General features: G+C 34.2%; 1 protein-coding gene across 7 annotated transcripts in view; it reads right to left on the bottom strand.

The window, feature by feature from the left end:
- KHDRBS2 (KH RNA binding domain containing, signal transduction associated 2) overlaps positions 1-18087 on the bottom strand; it is a 542840-nt gene that overhangs the window by 56616 nt on the left and 468137 nt on the right. For 5 of the 7 annotated variants that reach the window (XR_013993122.1, XR_013993123.1, XR_013993124.1 and 2 more), the window contains exon 8: positions 8292-8350. The exons of the other annotated variants lie outside the window; for them this stretch is intronic. Coding sequence is in view for 1 of the 5 variants with exons in the window: in XM_081044942.1 (XP_080901068.1) it covers positions 8292-8350 (59 nt within the window). In the remaining 4 variants the exon portion in view is untranslated. The remainder of the gene's footprint in view (positions 1-8291; positions 8351-18087) is intronic. 7 annotated transcript variants of the gene reach the window in all.

Below are 18087 nucleotides of genomic sequence, written 5' to 3'. Positions count from 1 at the left end.
CTCTGGTAAATTTTCGACAAAGTCAGGTTTGAGATGTAACTGTTCAACACACAATTTTCAAAAAGGGACTAAATTCTATTTCCATTACCTAAAGTTTTTTGTAAAAGTGAATTTAAAATGCAGTTTCATAATACAAATGTTTACTTACAAATTACCTAATGTTCTAAAAGTAGCCTACATATAACTTGTGTGTTACTGCTGAGAATGCTAATACCTGGAGCAGTTTTGACCTCTCATATTAGGACCACAGGCTACTGTCATCATGCTCCCAGGAATGTATCTGTCTAAAACTTATTCTCAACTTTAGCTTGCACACAGGACCACCCAGGAATTTTTAAAATTGATACCCAGTTCTCATCCTCAAAGATTATGATATTTCATCTTTTCTTATGGCCAAGTAATATTCCATTGTACATATGTACCATCTCTTTTTTATCTAATCATCTATTGAAAGACACTTTGATTGTTTCCACGTCTTGGCCACTGAGAATAATGCTGCGATGAACATAGGGACATATATATATGTGCATATATATATATATATATATATATATATATATATATATATATATGTTTATATTTATATACCTTTATGGATAAATGTTTTCAGAAGTTTTGAGTAGATACCCAGAAGAGGAATTGCTGGGTCATACAGTAATTCTATTCTTAATTTTTTGAGGAACCTTCATACTGTTTTCTATAGTGGCTAAACCAATTTGCATTCCTATCAGTAGCAAATGAGGGTTCCTTTTTCTCCACAACCTCTCCAATATTGTTATCACTTGTGACGACATGGATGGATCTTGAGATTATTATGCTAAGTAAAATAAGTCAGACAGAAAAAGTTGAGAAACATTTGACTTCCTTCATATGTGGAATATAAAACTGAAAGGAATAAAGAAATAAGACAAACAAACGAAAATATCAGACACAGACAACAGTTTAGTGGGTACCAGAGGGTAAGACGGGGTCAAATATACAGTGACGGAAGGAGAATAAACTCTGGGTGGTGAACACACAATGCAATATGTAGATGGTGTATTATACAAATGTACACTTGATACCTATATAATTTTACTAAAAAATATTATTCCAATAAACTTAAATTTTTGTTTAAACTTTCTAAGGTAAAAAATGGAAAAAAAATGATTATGATATAGCTGATCTGGGGTGGTAACTGGACCTTGGTATTTTTCCAAAACTCACCAGGTGATTCTAAAATGAATCTTGAATTAGGGAAAGAATCTCTGACCTAAAATAATAAAAAACAGGTTCCAGTTTTGCCACAAACTGTTTAATTTAGTAATGCATAATTCAAAACAAGACTGAAACTGTCAGTACAGCTAACTTAAAATTAGCATTGCAAGCCATGAAGTAGTGGTGCATGCTGTTTTTGATTGTTTCTTGCCTAAGCAACATAATCTGCATTTATTATCAAGACTAGTTGGATTAGATATCCATCTCACTGTAACCTCTGAAAGTGTAAGGAATAGAACATTTTTAAGTCAATAGAAAATTTTTAATGAATTTTAAAATGATTTAAAAGCACAGTATCATTAGTCTTTCACTATATTATAATATAATATAGTATAATATAATACCGGTCTTATATTAATTTTTGCTCCAAAAGACACATTAGAGCTGATAGTCCAGCTACGTCTTATTTTGGGGGAAACACCGTAAAAACAAAGTTCAGAAAAGTTAAATTGAATAAATCACAGTATTGTTTTCAATAACTTATCATGTAACAACCTTACTATTTATTAAAAAAATAAATTGCTGTATACATTAGTTTTTTAAAACGACTGATAAATTCTTGCCCATTTTAAGAAAACTCATCTTCATTTCTAAAATTATTTTTTTTTCAAATTTGTATTTTTATTTACTATTAAGAATTGACAATCTTTGTTCTTGAATCACTTGCCTGGCATGATGGCCAGTTAGCTTCATTTTTTCTTGCTGTTTTACAGATTAATCAATGCAGTGCTTATTTTAACACTGGGATAATAATTATTCCAGCTCCTCAACAGAAAAGGAATACATTCGTGTTCTGCAATCGACTTGAAGTGAGGCACTCAAATGCCCTAGAATACAGCACAAAAATTATTTTTGCTTTTATACATTGCATGATAGTGTATTAATATTATCCTCCTTGGTTCCACACAGCTGTCATCTAAAATGCCACTAAAGAATGGATGAATAATTAGCTCTTCAGTTGATACATTAAATGCATTTTTATAAACAGCTCTTTTCTCTGAGAAGAGAGTATTGGTGTCCATTTTTAGATGTCAGTCTCAGAGAGAATTTAGGAGGTATTTTTTATGTGAAGCATTGCTTAGCCAAGCTCGTCTATGTACTGTACTTAAAATGCACCCTATTGACTCATGAGCTATTCAGACTTATCGGAAACAATTACAATGACTGATAAATTAGGAAATATTTGAAAGAAGCAGAAACTGATTTGGAATTCCTGTAAGTCAAATATTCATGTTCCAAGAATAAACTCGTTATCAGAAATATAATATTTAAATATTAATTAAATAACATCAATGAAATATTTACTGAATATCAATATCAAATATAATAAATAATAATTATGTTGTATTTTAGTCCAATATTTATTTTAAAAAATTAATATTTAAAATTGTATATTTTCATTGCTGCAAGAAAAAAGTTTAATATTATATATTAAATTACCTGTAAATACCTTAAATAATTTAATTACTATGAAGCCCAGAAGGGTACATGATTTTCTCGGAAGTCAACGGATTTCTTATTTCAATACGGATTATGGGCTCAAAAGAGACAAACACAATTTCAATCAGGTGATATACATAACACAATGTATGAAGATTCAGAGAGAAGTGTCACACTCAATGATTGGATTTTACTTCTGGTGTTTTATTTAAAATCATTTCAGAAGGAATCCTGGATGAGAGATGCCATCCATGAGTGTTTCTGAATGCAAGACCCAGTTTTCCCACAGAGCATTCCTTCTACCCTCGCTATAGCTCGGTTTGCCCCACAATTCTTCCTCCCAACCTGAGCAGTGGAGGAGGGAGTCTGCCGCAACTGACCCTGAGCCTCTTTCTGTCTGAGTCTGGGGTGTTGCCAGGAAACTGAGAATTGGTGCTACTTATTTAATAAACATGTAAACATTCCATTGAGATTTAGTATCTTTACCCATCACACAAACAAAATGTGACAGAGAGGAATTACTAATTCAGAATGAAAGTGAGCAAATAAGTAGAGATGCAACATTTATATTTTGGAATAAATATTATTGATTTAAAAGATTGTGCACTGTTCATTAAAGATATAATGATTTAAAGATATAAATTGATGCTAGTTATATGTGAGGTATGGACAATTAACTAAAAAAATCAATTTGACATGAGTGGGTCCTCAAATCGCTGCTCTACATGCATACCGTGTTTCCCAGAAAATATGATCTAACTGGGCAATCAGCTCTAATGAGTCTTTTGGAGCAAAAATTAATACAAGACCCGGTATTATTATACTTGTATTATATTATTATATTATATTATATTATATTATATTATATTATATTATATTATATTATATTATATTATATTATATTATATTATATGATATTAAAGACCCTGTCTCATTTTACTATATTTTACTTATAGTAAAATAAGACTGGGTCTTATATTAATTTTTGCTCCAAAAGACACATTAGAGCTGGTTGTCCAGCCATGTCTTATTTTCAGGGAAACACACTATTTAAATGTTATGCCCATTTAGATATTGTAGATAACAGCAGGAAGCTTGCACTTAAAGCTCCCTCTATATAATAATACAAAAGCTGAGTACATATAATGCCTATTCACGTAATTTGGCTTCACGGTTATAATGCTGAGCTTTCATTATTTTTTGTCACTTGACTTAGTCCTTTTTCTATTGTCTATGTAAAATATGAGTATGAGAATTATCCAAATTTAAATTATGAACATATTGTTGACATGCAAGTATTCTCTTTATTTCCTGCATATACAAAAGAAGGGAGTAGCCCTTTTCAACTGAGCATATTAGCAGTTAATTCTGACAGCACATGTGGAAATACATTAAACTCTGCATTTTGTCAAGGTACAATCCTAATGATATAGAACTGAAAGAAAATCGTTCTTTTTCATTTTATGATAGAAAAATTGTAAAGAAATTTTTATAAAGCAGTCTCAGTTTTGTTCTCTTTTTAAATAAAATGTGTATCATGATGGATTAAAAATTGGTAAAACTTATAAAAAGTGTAAAAAATGAACAAATATAACAGCATACAGTGATTTACATTTCCTTCTTTCTTTGACCTAAGTTTTTTATAGTGTATTATTTCTATGTGTATTATTTTTAGACTAAGAAAAGAAATAACTTGTTTTTTAGGTTATTCAGACCTATGCATCTGCTTAGATTTCTAAACACAGGTGGCAAAATACAATTCTTAAAAAATAAAATCAATTCACATCTGTACCCATTAAAACATTGGCATTCTTCTTGTTCAGAATTCCCTGACCCCTATTCTGTTGCCCAAAGTTTACCACAGATGGGCCACAGTGAGCCAGAGGATTACTGGGCAGTGGGATGACCTTGGGCTGCTGGAATCCTGGTTTGTAAGCAGCTTCCCTCCTTAACTCATTTCCTCATACATATTGTTTTCAGTGAAATCCTCACCATGGAAAAGGATTGTAATGGATTGGTGAAATTTCTTTGCCTCAGTCCCTGGAATATCTTCTCTTGAAATTAATTCTGTTCTAAATAATCATCCTTCTGTCATGAAAATCAAGAAGCACTTCCCAAATTAGAATGCATATAGAGTTGACCTATCAACATTTTCAAACAAGGAGTAAAAACACCTTGATTATGGGGTGCATTCTTGAACTAATGTTTTGTCAATAATGTCAGGAAATGGCAACAGATTCTAGCGGCCAAAGGAAAAAAGATCATGGTCCCTGAAAAAGTTTTTTTCTAGGCATATATGTGTCTAGTCTTTCAACATTAAGAATATAGTGAGTTTGGCTGATATTTTAGTTAATAAAATAGTTAAATAAAAGTTATGAAGTAAAAATCGCTGCCTAATTAATATCTTCCTTACTCTGTCCAAATAGTTAAATCCCTTTCTGAATTTTCCTCATTACTTTATTAAAAATAATTTATCACCTGCTTTCTGTGTGCAGAGAATTGCTTGTTGGTAAACTATAATTTGACCCAGAATGAAACCTAGGTGTAGCTTCTAAAGTAAAATAAATTGTTTGTCTCCAGATTTTGCTGTAGCAGGACAACCAAATAACCACAAAGAACACTGTAAGATCCATGGGTTATAGAGATGAGCTCACCTCTCCTGCATGGTAAAGGTGGCTCTGCATCTCCATTAAAAGGTCTGAGAGGCAATAGTTTGCATTCACATGCTTTTCCTCACTGCCTTCCATGGTATTAACACTTTAAAAATGTAAAGATTTAGAAATAGAAATGTCATTTCTCATTACCAACTACCCAGTCATATATCATCAACTTCATCCCTGCCATTGATTCAGTGCATATAATGCTGTAAAGTAAAGCTTATAGATGTGATTTTCCTCAATTGATGTGTCAAGTGTAAAAAACAATGACTGGGAATGAAAGTAAAATTTCCTTTTTAAAAAAGTGATTTATAAATAATAAGTATTTTCATTAGAATGTAAGCTTCAAGAGACTGTTCCCTGCAGTATCTTCAGGATTGAGAACAATGAATTAAATATATGTATTAGCCATTAAATAAATATTTGTTAAATAAGTAATGTTTTCTGACCTTCTACAAAAATACTGCATCACATGTTTTATAACATGGCATACTTTTTATATGTAGCCATGTTTCTCACCAGCAGACAGCAGGAACCAGGGAGGGATAACGTCTGTCTTGTACACCACCATATTCCTAGAGCCTGGCAGTACTGATGTGCACTAAAGTCGAATGAATAAAAGAAAGGCCCTTGTGTCTTATTCCTTTGTCATTCTCAGTAACTAATCATACAAGGCATGTGGCTTGTCTCCCACTTGATTAAGAATATGCCTGAAACAATGGACATATACTTATTGCTGTGTGGAACTCAGAGAATGCTGCCTAGTTAGGTGTGTTCTGGGGCGCTAGGCAGTCTCTCAGCTCAGACTGGATGGCCCAGTGATGTGGCTTTGGGTTTTGGATGCTAGTATTTTTATTAAACACCAGTGGATGCCTTTGACCCCCTCTTTTCAATGAGGGAAAACTCTAGAGAGAACAAAATTAAAGCTGTGCTTTATTAACTGAATCAGACCCATGCAATCTTGTCCATCACCTGTTAATTCTGTGAAGTAATTTCTGAAAATATGTTTAAGTTGTTTTGGAGAATATCCCTATCTCTCACACCAGCAAAAGATTAGATCAATTTGATTGATGCTGGAGAAGCTGGAGTCTGGGAAAGAGAATATTATAGAAACCTTCATCCCCCCAGATTAGTAGGTCGCCACCTGGCAGGATTTAGAGAAATCTCACTAAGCTGAATATTTTTCCTTAAAAAAAACCCTCAAGTTTAAAGTACCAGATCCTGTTCCTTGTCCCAGGGTCCACTGAACTCTGACCCCACTCCCATCTACAAAATGAGACAAACTTGAATTCACACTCTTGCTTTGTCATTTGCTAATTGTTAACTGAGGCAGTCTACTTAGTGCTCTAAGCCTTAGTTCCTCATTTGTAAAATGCAGATGCGTATATGAGTGTGAACCTTGCTGGATTCTAATGGGAATTAGATTATATAAATATACATATAATGTGTAATGAGCGTTATCTTCATAATCTCTAATCCTCATCATAAATTGCTTAGCATAGAGCCATAATAGGTACCCCGTGTGTGGTAGCCCCAAGTAATAGCATTCTAAGCACTGCTGAGAATATAAAAACAGAAGTTGAGCTGCACAGCTATACTCTCATATTGACTTAACCTCTGTTCAGTTTCCCTATGATCAAATGAAGATAAAAGTACTTAATATTACAATTTATTATAAAGAAATACATGGAAAAATATATAATGTGTTCAACTTATGATTGACAATTGTGTTGGTTCATTTTTCTATTCCTAGTAATGAACTCAGCCTAATAGTAGTCCAGTGAGAGAATGAGTCCATCTAGTGACTCTGGTTCCAAGGAGGAAGCAATTTCTTCCTTTCCTCTAGATGTCTGGATCATTCCTTTTCCATCTCCTTCCCAATGAAGCACTGCACTCTTATCATGTGGAACCCTACAGGGAACATGCATCATCTCCTTCACTGCTCCCGATAAAGAGGAACAGAATGGCCTTGGCATTATTTTTCTAAAACTCCCGAACTGGGAACATTTTTTAAAAATTTTATTTATTTATTTATTTTTATTTTTTTAATTATTATTATTAGTTTCATGTGTACAAGACAAGGTAATACTTAGACGTTCATCATTTATATCCCTCACACTGTGGACCCCCCTTCCCCATCCCCCCTTCCACTATCCCTCCGACATTGCACCGAGCCATCACATTATATATATAAAATTATTGTTGGCATTCATTATTGTTCAGCTTCAGCTGTACATTTAAATGAGTATTTTTCAGCTGTACATTTTTCAAAGTGGTCTACTGTTGATGGTGCAGATGTATTTTAAGGAACCAGAAACCACTCTTCACAAGTGATGTACTACATTGATATTGCATAGGCACTCAATAAAATCTTACTGAATTGAATTACAATTAATTTCAAGTCATATGTATTTTTAATTAAGTAATGCATTTTGAAATTAATTAATTTTATAGGCTAATATACTTATTGACTATTAATTCTTATGAGCCAAGTGTTATTTGGCAATTTTAAGAACTATGCACAATGTAGAAAATAACTTGAAAGCTACAGTATCGGCCCTTAAACATTTTTAAATATTTTAACTGTATAATACTCTGACGATCTTTGTGACAGCAGGAAAGACATATGATTATTGTGAAATCAATGAGTCAGACAACAGGCACAGTGAAACATAGAAGACACTATTCAGAATGCTCACTGTTGCTGTTGAAAATGATTTATGATTGTGATTAATTGCTTTTGAAATTTTGATCAAAATTGATCTGTCCAATTTTCTAGCACTGGCTCTGTACGTCAAGTCTCACCCTGGAATTACATAAATCAATTTAGTCTAGACTTCTGTAAAAACTAGGGGGAGAAAGCTAGAAGTAATTTCTGAGTTGTCAGTGACAGATGGATGTTCTGATTTCATGGTTTTAGTAAAGAAAAGGTCTTACCGTAGTTGTCATAGGCGTCTTCACTTACTCCATGACCGTAGTCATAATACTCAGGCACACTGCAACAGATTTAGACAGCAGTCAATGTTACTGTAATCAAGAGGGAACAACCCAGAAACTCATATGGAATTTGAAAGCAAAGTGTGTGCTAAGGTAGTATCTTAAGAACCTCTAGGCATAAAACACAATCCTAAAGAAATAGTAAGAAAATACAGGTTATCGACAAGGAGCGCTATGATTTTTTCATGCCACCTCAGTACTTCTTTATCTCTATCCTCCAATTTATTAACCAAATTTCCCCTAAAATACCAGTATAACGACTTCAAAATTTGTCAAGAGGAGAGTTGTAAAAGGTTTATTTCCGAGAAAAAAGTGCTATATAAGATGACATCTGTTCAATTTTCTATGGCTTTTAATGCTGTTACTTTAAGAAATATGCATCAATTTTACCTTCACTTTCAAACACTGAAATTATATTTATACTCCTCTTTAGCCTTCCACAGTACATTCAGGCACTTCTTAAATATATAAGCTATTTCTTTTTACTTAACAGTTTTTTAGATGCTTCCACATTTTAGTAACTGAGAAAGAGGTGTTCTTCCTCTATTTCTTATTCGAGTTACTTAAAATCTTCCCCCACTGCAATTGTCATCACTTTGTGCCACAACAACAGTTTCTGGCTTTAAGGCACCATTTCTATTAGCATCTAAGCATCTTCTATGTCTTCCATCCTCAAAAACCCCTCCCTACCCCCGATATCTCTTTCTAGCAACTGTCCCACTGTCAGTTTCTCTGCTTCTTTACTGCAAAATTTCTTGAAAAGAGATGACTCTTCTCATTCTTTTTCACTGTGTCTCCTTCCATATACTTTTGAAGACATTCCAGTTAGGCTGTTTTCTCTACTGAAACAGCTCTTGTTAGTATCTTGACATTTTCAAATTCAATGGTCAAGACTTGGTCCTCATTTTACTGGAGCACCATTTAACACAGTTGATCATTTCCTGTTCTTTCAAACACTTCAATTGCTTCTGCCGTGTTGCCTCGAAAATAAGACCTAGCTGGACAATCAGCTTTAAATGCGTCTTTTGGAACAAATTTAATATAAGACCCAGTATTATATTATGTTATATTATATTATATTATATTATATTATATTATATTATATTATACCCAGTCTTATAGTAAAGTAAGACCTGGTGTTATATTATATTATATATTATAGTATCTATTATATTATATTTATTATATTATATTATTATAAAGGCCCCGTCTATACTAAAATAAGACAGGGTGTTATATTAATTTTTGCTCCAAAAGATACATTTGAGCTGATTGTGCAGTTAGGTCTTATTTTGGGGGAAACACGGTGAGATGGCCTCTCTTCGATCTCCTTAGATCATTCCATTTCCTCATGCTTCTCTACTGGTACCTGTTTCCTTTTTCAGCCACTTAATCCCAAAGGCCACAGGGGCTCAGTTATTAGAATTTTTCTCTTTTCTATTGATATTCACTCTCTAAGCAATCTCATCTGATCCTATGGCTTTAATACCATCTCTATTCTGATGACTTCCAAATAGGCTCAGTCTTGGCGCCTTGCCTCTACTCTGGTCTCATAGATCCAGTTGCCTTCTCTACATTTCCATTTGGATGTAAAATATAACATATCCAAATGTAAAATTTGATTTTCTTTCCAACTCAGGCTTGCTGCTTTTGAATGACTCCCATCTTTATAAAAGACAACACTTTAAATAGTGTTACTCATGCTGAAAACTGTGGAGACCTATCCTTTCTCTCACATCTAATCTTTAATCAAACAGCAAATTCTGTCATTTCTACTTACAAAACATATCCAGAGTTTGAACATTTGTAAACATCTCCACAGCTGTGATGTGGTTAAAGTTTCACCGTCTCTCACTTAACCAAATACAATATCCTTCGAACTGATCTCTGGGCCCTGCTTCCTCGGTTTCTATTTTCCACTTAGCAGTCAAAATAATTCTTATAGAAGTAAATTAGACCATATTATTTCTCTACTCAAAACCCATCAATAGCTTCTCATATCCTTTTGGAAAAAATTTTTAAAAATCTTGTTTTTGCCTACACACATTGGCCCCTAGTATTTCTTAGACCTCTACCACTTTCTCCTTTGCGCAGTCTGCTCAGGGCACTTTGCTGTTCCCTGAATATGACAAACACATGACTGTCTCAGCACCTTTTTATCTGCTATTCCCAGTACCTAGAACGTGCTTTTCCTAAGTATTTAGTGGTCTCTTCTCTCATTCTTTTAGAACTCACTCCATTGTCATTTGTGAGAGGTTTCTCTCACTAATCTATATAAACTAGCATTCACTCATCCGTACCTTGCTTTGTTCATCTTAGTGTTTGTCAATCACCACTGTACATATCATATAACCAAACAAACACACATTTCTTTATTTACTTATTGGCTATTTCCCACTTCTAGAATGTAAAAGCTCCCTGATATAGGACTTGATCTCTCCTTTGTTCACTTGCTGTCATGATTTCAGGATGATTGGTTAGAACAATGTTTTGTACATGATAGCTGCTCAATAAATATTTATGGAATAAAGGACTGAATTATTCATAGGGAGACTAGACACCATTTTACATGAGTAGCCTAATGTAACTAAATTATAATTTTTAAAAATACTATACAAAAAATGGAAATTATTTTAATTGAGCTTAGTATTTGGATAATGAATGCATTTTTTAAATCTTACTGAGAGATCTATAAATATTTGTGATACACTGTATTTTTCCCTCAAATAAGCTCTTTCACTTAAAAGTCCTCTGTCTAAATCTTAATTTATAAATTTACATATACATGAATTTATACTTACAAATTATCTCAAGATTAGCAATTCCTTTTAAGTATATAGACGTGTGGCAAGGAAATGGCTTTATACCAAATACCAAATTACATAAGAGGTGAAGGTGGGCTATCAAAGCCAAAGGGTTAAGGTGGAAAGAAAGACAGAAAAGCCCAAAATTATGTGGTTGTCGTTATCCCTCAAGGCAATTTTATAAGTCTAATTAAATTAAATACTTGAGATTTCATTGATAGTAAGGAAAGAGAAGCAGAAAATAAAAAATAAAAGTCTACATATTAGAGATAAAAGAGAGAGACAGAGAGAAGTTTGCCCATCTTTTTCTTTCTAGGAGGCAATTGGTAATGCACAAATTCAATTCCTGTGTAAAGTTGGGGTGGGGAAGATTAACTGGCCCAGCCATCATTGCCCAGGATAAACTACCTAAGAAAAATGTATAGTGATATGTTCTTCTCCCCATCCTTCTAATGGCTCAAGACTGTAGAAGTCTCAGGCCATGCTGGTGGCTGGATGTTCATCTCTTCTTTCACAGACGTATCTTAATAGAAATCATGCAACCCAACTGAGAACACTGGTGTATGTGTAACAAATTCCTGAAAGTTGTTACATTGATATCCTGGATGATCAAGAAGTGGCAGTCCCGAGAATATGATTTAACAAGCAGCACTCCCATTTGTAGGGGTGAAGAGAAAAATGAGGGCATTGACAGCAGCTTCTCCCTGCCTTCCTCACGGTCAATCATGTTCCTGTGAGTCAGCCTGATTATGTTTCCCAGGATGTGTTCTATGACGACCAAACACTGTCTAATAGCATTACTATGTTTTTCATTGGCCTTTTAATTTGAATTGATGCAGATGAGAGGGAAGAAGAACAGTAGTGAGAAAAACCATGACAAAGAAGCTACAGTTATTGTCTATCGCAAATGATACGTACACACCAAGATGGAATTTAACTTTCAGAACTCTAAACAGGGTAAAGTGGAACATAAAAGACATTTGTAAGATAATAGATAATGCAAAATAAAGGGAAAAAGTGGATAATAATTGTAATGGACTCTTCCTGAGTCTGTACTTTTGCTTATCCAACTATTTCTTCTCACTTCTTCCATAGGAAGATATTTTACATGGACAGAAAATACACTTGTCCGCCACGCTTGCAGCTAGATGTGCCCTGTGACTAAGTCAGGAAACATGGGATGTACACAGAAGGGAGAGTGGCAACCTTGAGGTTATTTCCAATTTAAGGAGAAGCTCCTCATCTTGGTCTTATGCACCATCACCTCCTCCGTTGGTAGAATGCACTCAAAGTGATGATTTGGCATCTACCATGTAAATAAGGACAATGCTTTAGGAAATCACAGACTGCAACATGGGAGGAAAGTGCCTAGCTGATCACATTGGAAAAGATTTACTCTATACTACTGCTTACCTCAGGGATATTATGAGAAAAAAAATTTTTTTTATCTTGTTTAAGCCAGTGGATTTTGAATCTCTGATACAACAATTGAATCAAATACTGAAACCAATAATATGTAAAAGGGCAGACTGCCCTTAAAATTCCAAAACTTGTGGCATTCACTTCATGGGAGGGTATAGAGTGCAAGAAAAAAAAAATACTGTAGGATAGAAAGCTGATGACACTTGTTATGCCATTGCCAGAGAAAACATGGACAATGGGCTATTGGTCTGTGTATACTTTGGCGCTACAAGAAAAAAAAAGCTGGACAAATCCTGTTAGTAATCTTTGCTGTTAATAATCCTTGCTGCTTGTAGAAAGGTTTGTAAATGATATATCAGCTTGAGTGAGAATGAGCCATTTTTCCAGAAGAAACAAAAGTGAACAGAACTTTACTAAGGAAAATTATCTATGCCCGATTTATGTTCTATCACTTAAAATGGCAGAGGGTTCAGAAATTTGGGGCTTAACAGGATTAGAGAAATCAACTGTTTCTGTATTCCAGTAGCAAGGGATAATGAATGTTGCTCAAAGATTCCCTCACATCTTCCCATTAGAATTTGCTAACACATGTGAGCCCCAGAACAGTCCTCAGACCCCCAAACATGCACCTGATGGAATCATGCTGTAAAACTGTCCTCAGTGAGGCCATGCTCTACTTTACTTCACTCACATGTGGCCATGGGTGAGCCCATTTTGTCCATTAGGATAAGGAAGAACCTTCCAGTAAATCAAGTGTGATTTCCAGAAAAGAGAACTGAGGTTGCCAGATGTACTAATCAAAAAACGTATTCAATGCTGCTGCTTAGGTGTCATTTAATCTCTGTTCAGCAAGATTTTGTAATTGTTATTTCCTATAGGGTCTTCAGTGTTTCCCCAAATAAATTTCTATTGTAGTTATTATGTTCCTTTTCCACCCCTTTATATTGGATATTTTTTATGGGGAAGAGGGCAGGAAAGATAATCTGTCTATTATTTTATAGATTGCCAGATTTAAAAGTACCATATTAAGACCCATTGTAGAGGTCTGCCTATTTCCCAGAGATTCTGTATTTTGAGCTGGTTGCAATAATTGAAACGGAACTTGGATTTTTCCCTGTGGGCAGAAGGTAGGTGTATCTTTGTTTGTTTAATGAAGAGTGTACCACTCATATTTAGATGAGTAGAGGTTGGGCCATAGAAGACTTCTAGTGGTTCCCCTCTAAAATCCATTTGTGGGGTGGGGTCTTTGAGAAGTAATTAGATCATGAGGGTGATGCCCTCATGAATAGGATTAGTGTCCATACAAAAGGGGACCCCTGAGAGCTCTCCTGCTCTTTTTCTACTGTGTGAGAATACAGAAGACAATAGTCTGCAACCCAGAAAATGGCTCTCACCAGAACCCCACCATGCTGACATCCTGATCTGGGACTCCCAGCCTTCCAAACTGTAGGAAAGAAATTTCTGTTGTTTATAAGTCTCCCAGCCTATGATATTATGTTATAGCAGCCTGAACCAACTAAGACAAATGGCAACAAACTAGTCTGGATTCCTGCATGTAATGAAGCAGAGCCCATCTACTTGTCCTAGTTTATAATGTGTGAGGAGATAAAACTTTCTCTGGTTTGGGCCACTAAATTGTGGATCTCCTTATCATGGAAGCTTAGCATTCCCCAAATAATATAGTTGACAATTAAAGCAATCCCTTGAGCATGAACAGGCACTCAGTAAAGATTTGTTGGATGAATAAATGATTGAATAAAATAATTTAAAGAAAAGATGACTACATTTGAACATGAATAATCTTAGAATATTTTGCTGTAAATATCTTTATAAAAACTTGTGTATGCTTCAGTAAGGATGTCTACTTATATTGACAGCAATGGAAACCGTAAAAAAGAAAAACAATCAATCATTTATTTTCTAACATGAGTGAAACCCAGATTAAAAGTAGAAGTAATGTAACTGACAAATGCATGTGTGACTTTTACACTGTTAAATTATTTTCCAACATTAAAAACATATATGACTCAGCTAGAGAAAGAAGACTATGGTGTTGGCTCTATGCTTTTCATTTCATTATTTCAGAAAGCTATTAATATTACTATTTTATTACATCTATTTCATTCTCATGTTGTTTAATTATGTTAAAATATGAGTAAAAGTGGATAAATGGATTCAGCATAAAAACAAGCAGCTTATTTAATTTTCAAATCATTATTCTTTCATCTTATATTTTAGAAAATATAGCAATCTAGGTTTCTAAACATACTGTTACAATTATGGAGGTGTTAATTAAAACTATGACAATTATTGGGAATTTGGAACTCAATTACTCTGGTGGTTATAGCAGACATAATTACCCTAGGAAATGACACATACAATCAGCATATAATATGTTAGGTGCGTTGACTTATTAAACAATCTCTAAATATTAATAAAATTGTATACAACATTTTGACCTTTTGACATCAAGAACTTAAACACTAATATCTGGAAATAATCATAAATAAAAAAGCGGCAGGAAAAATATCAGGTTAATTTAATAATGGTCAAGTGTAAAACAGGACAAAAAAATCAGACATGAAAAATTTCAGGGTTTTTTTGTTTGTTTTGTTTTTGGTGGATAGAGGAGCATTTTACCCTAAGTAGACTATGTTAGCAGTTTAGTAAGATGATTAATTAAATGGACATGAGCACAATAGAAAAGAAATTATGATGATATTTGGTTTCTAGGAAACCCAATACACCTTCACCATCATCAAACTATTTCTCCAAGCAAATTCTTGTGAGCCTGCCTGTGACATAATAACTCCTACATTTCTATAGTGCTTCACAATCTAGCCTTTGGTGTTTATGTTCCTGTGGCAGGAGACACCACCCTAATGGTAGAGCAGACTGGTTCAGAAGTCAGTGAGACTAACCAGCTTGTAAAGGACAATTTTTGGACATCCTAATATTACAAATAGAGATTGGCAGCAATATAAATGATAACGCTGCTTCATACAATGCATTCATATAATCAAACCATTTAGACTCTTATAAGTGGGGAAAAAATAGAGGATGTAATTTAAAAAAATCAACACTGTTGATTTGGTAGGATATAAAAATTACCTGAGATAATTAAAAAAATTACAAATACACCACAGTTTGTAGGGGCCCTTATAAGATTAAAGTTCCCACATTCATAATTTCCAGTTGCATTTGGTTTAGGCCGTGTTGTCCTTCCTTTCAGCCTTTCCCTGATTTTTGACTAAGCTGAAGATTTGTATGATACCAGGACCAGATGAGAGTGAGTTTCAACTAAAGCTTCCTTAATTATTTTCTCCATGGAAGAAAAGTAAGAAATACAAAAATATTGTAGAAGGGATAAAGGAACTTGATTAAAATATAAATATAAAATATTTATAGCCATCTAACTAATTTTTAACTTCAGTGCATGCTCTTAAAATTTGTTCTCTTAAGCATTTATGCTGAAACCTTGTTATTTTGTGCATTTACATTGCATTTCCAGAAATATCTGTCAAGTAAAGATTAATTTTCAGCCCAACTCCCATCCTCAAATTACAAATTGGTAGCTCCTTTATTTTATATCCATTTATATGATGATCAAATCTTTCTGGTAAATTCCATAAAGCTCCATGAAAGTACTACTTACTAAGCTGTAAACCGAGTGTGTAGATTAATTAGTGCAACAAACAGGTACATGTATCCATTTTTACCACCAGCCACAACCTCCGTATCATTCAGGGCATTAAACACACATTGCTGGGATGGAGAAATGGGAGACTTCACCAACTATCTCAAGGCTCCCCAGCTTTCTTCCACATCATATTACTGTCCTGTTACCTGTTAGTCCTCTTATCCCTGGGTCTTCCCTTGGGAGGTATCTGTTATTTCCAGCACTAAGGGTGAAGTTTACCAACATCGGACCAACCTTATTGTTGTGGTGGAAAATGGGACCTATTTGCAAACAGTTTTTTTTTTAATTATTATTTTTCTTTTGGTCTAGCCCTTCTAGAACAAATCCTATCTTCCCACAAAAACTAGCTGCACGTATCTCTCCTCACTTACCTCTCCCACCATATTCTTTCACTTCCTTTATTCTTGGCTATACAAAGTAATAGTATAATAACCACAAAACAAAACCAAAAAAAAATCTGACAGCTACATATAGACATATTGTCTATTTGGTAAAACATTAAAAATCAAGCAGGTGGAAATGAAAAAGCCCTCTTGGAAATTACAAGCTAGCAGAAAAGCCATTCAACCAGTGATAAGGCATGATTCATTCATTATCATCATTATTATTTTTATTCATCAAATGATGAAACCCTGAAAAAGAGGAAGAATAAATTCCCTGGATAAATGGAGTGAAGGAGACTTACAGGCAGGGGTCAGAGGCAAGAAAAGGCACGGCCTTGGCAACTACTCCTCTATAATGGCCAGGGGGTTAGCATCAGGGAGATGGAGGCTCAAATCAACACTGTATCTTGAGAAAGATGCAGGGGCCACATCTGCAAGGATCTTGTCTTAGTCCTGGTAAGGAGTTTGGATTTTATCTTAGAGGCAGTGAAGACAATGAGGGATTTAAGAAGGGGACAGACATAACTGCATTTTTCCTTAAACAAATCCCTCATTGGTGGGATCTTTCTTTTTTGTTACTGTATCATCATCACCTGGCAGAGCATCAAGCACATAGTAGGTACTCAATAAATATTTATTGGATAAATTAATGGATACGTACATGTGTGTAGAATGAATATTTCCCTTCATAATTGCTGTCTCCCTTGTGTTTTTGCATTTCTATTTCCTTTATATCCATGAGCTTGGGCTTTTTTGTTAAAACATGTATAAGATAATTTGCATGTTAGGATAAATTACTTGTGAACATAACTCATAAATATTTCATTTTATTAGATGCTACATTCATGATCTTCAGTTTGAACTGCTGAATGCCTTTTACCCCCCGCACCCCAACCACCACAACTTTGCAGAGATTAAAAGGCAACACAAACATAGGATAATTCTGGTTAACTTTAGTTAGCAATTCAAAAACATACTTTTTGAAGATTTGGTGGATATTGAGAGGAATACATGAATTAAGTCTGATATTTCGGAGGCCCAGACTCAAATGTGTAAATCCTAAAGAAGCATGATTTGCTTAATTCTCTTTTTGCTAATATTTTAATAACGCCTGCAGTGACAGACTCTACATCTATTCAACGCTACTTCCGTATTGATTTGAAATTTCTTTCCTACTCCTTCACCACTTCTACCATCCGATTTTTAGAATTGAAAAATTTTAAATAAGAAGGGACCTTAAACAAGAAATTAAACCATTGGTCTCTTTGAATTCTTCTCCTCTCTCCTCACAGGAGCAATAATAGCTATAATAACCATTAAAACATATATCTACTGCATTTCTAGCACTTAATATTTGAAAAGACTGCCAAGAGCTTCACATACGATGTCTTATTTAATTATCACAACAATTTTTGAGTTGGTATTAG

Source organism: Rhinolophus hipposideros (assembly GCF_964194185.1).
Source record: "Rhinolophus hipposideros genome assembly, chromosome: 3".
NCBI lineage: Eukaryota > Metazoa > Chordata > Mammalia > Chiroptera > Rhinolophidae > Rhinolophus > Rhinolophus hipposideros.
Note: the sequence above shows the minus strand (reverse complement) of the source record. Positions and strands in the feature narration are given on the sequence as shown.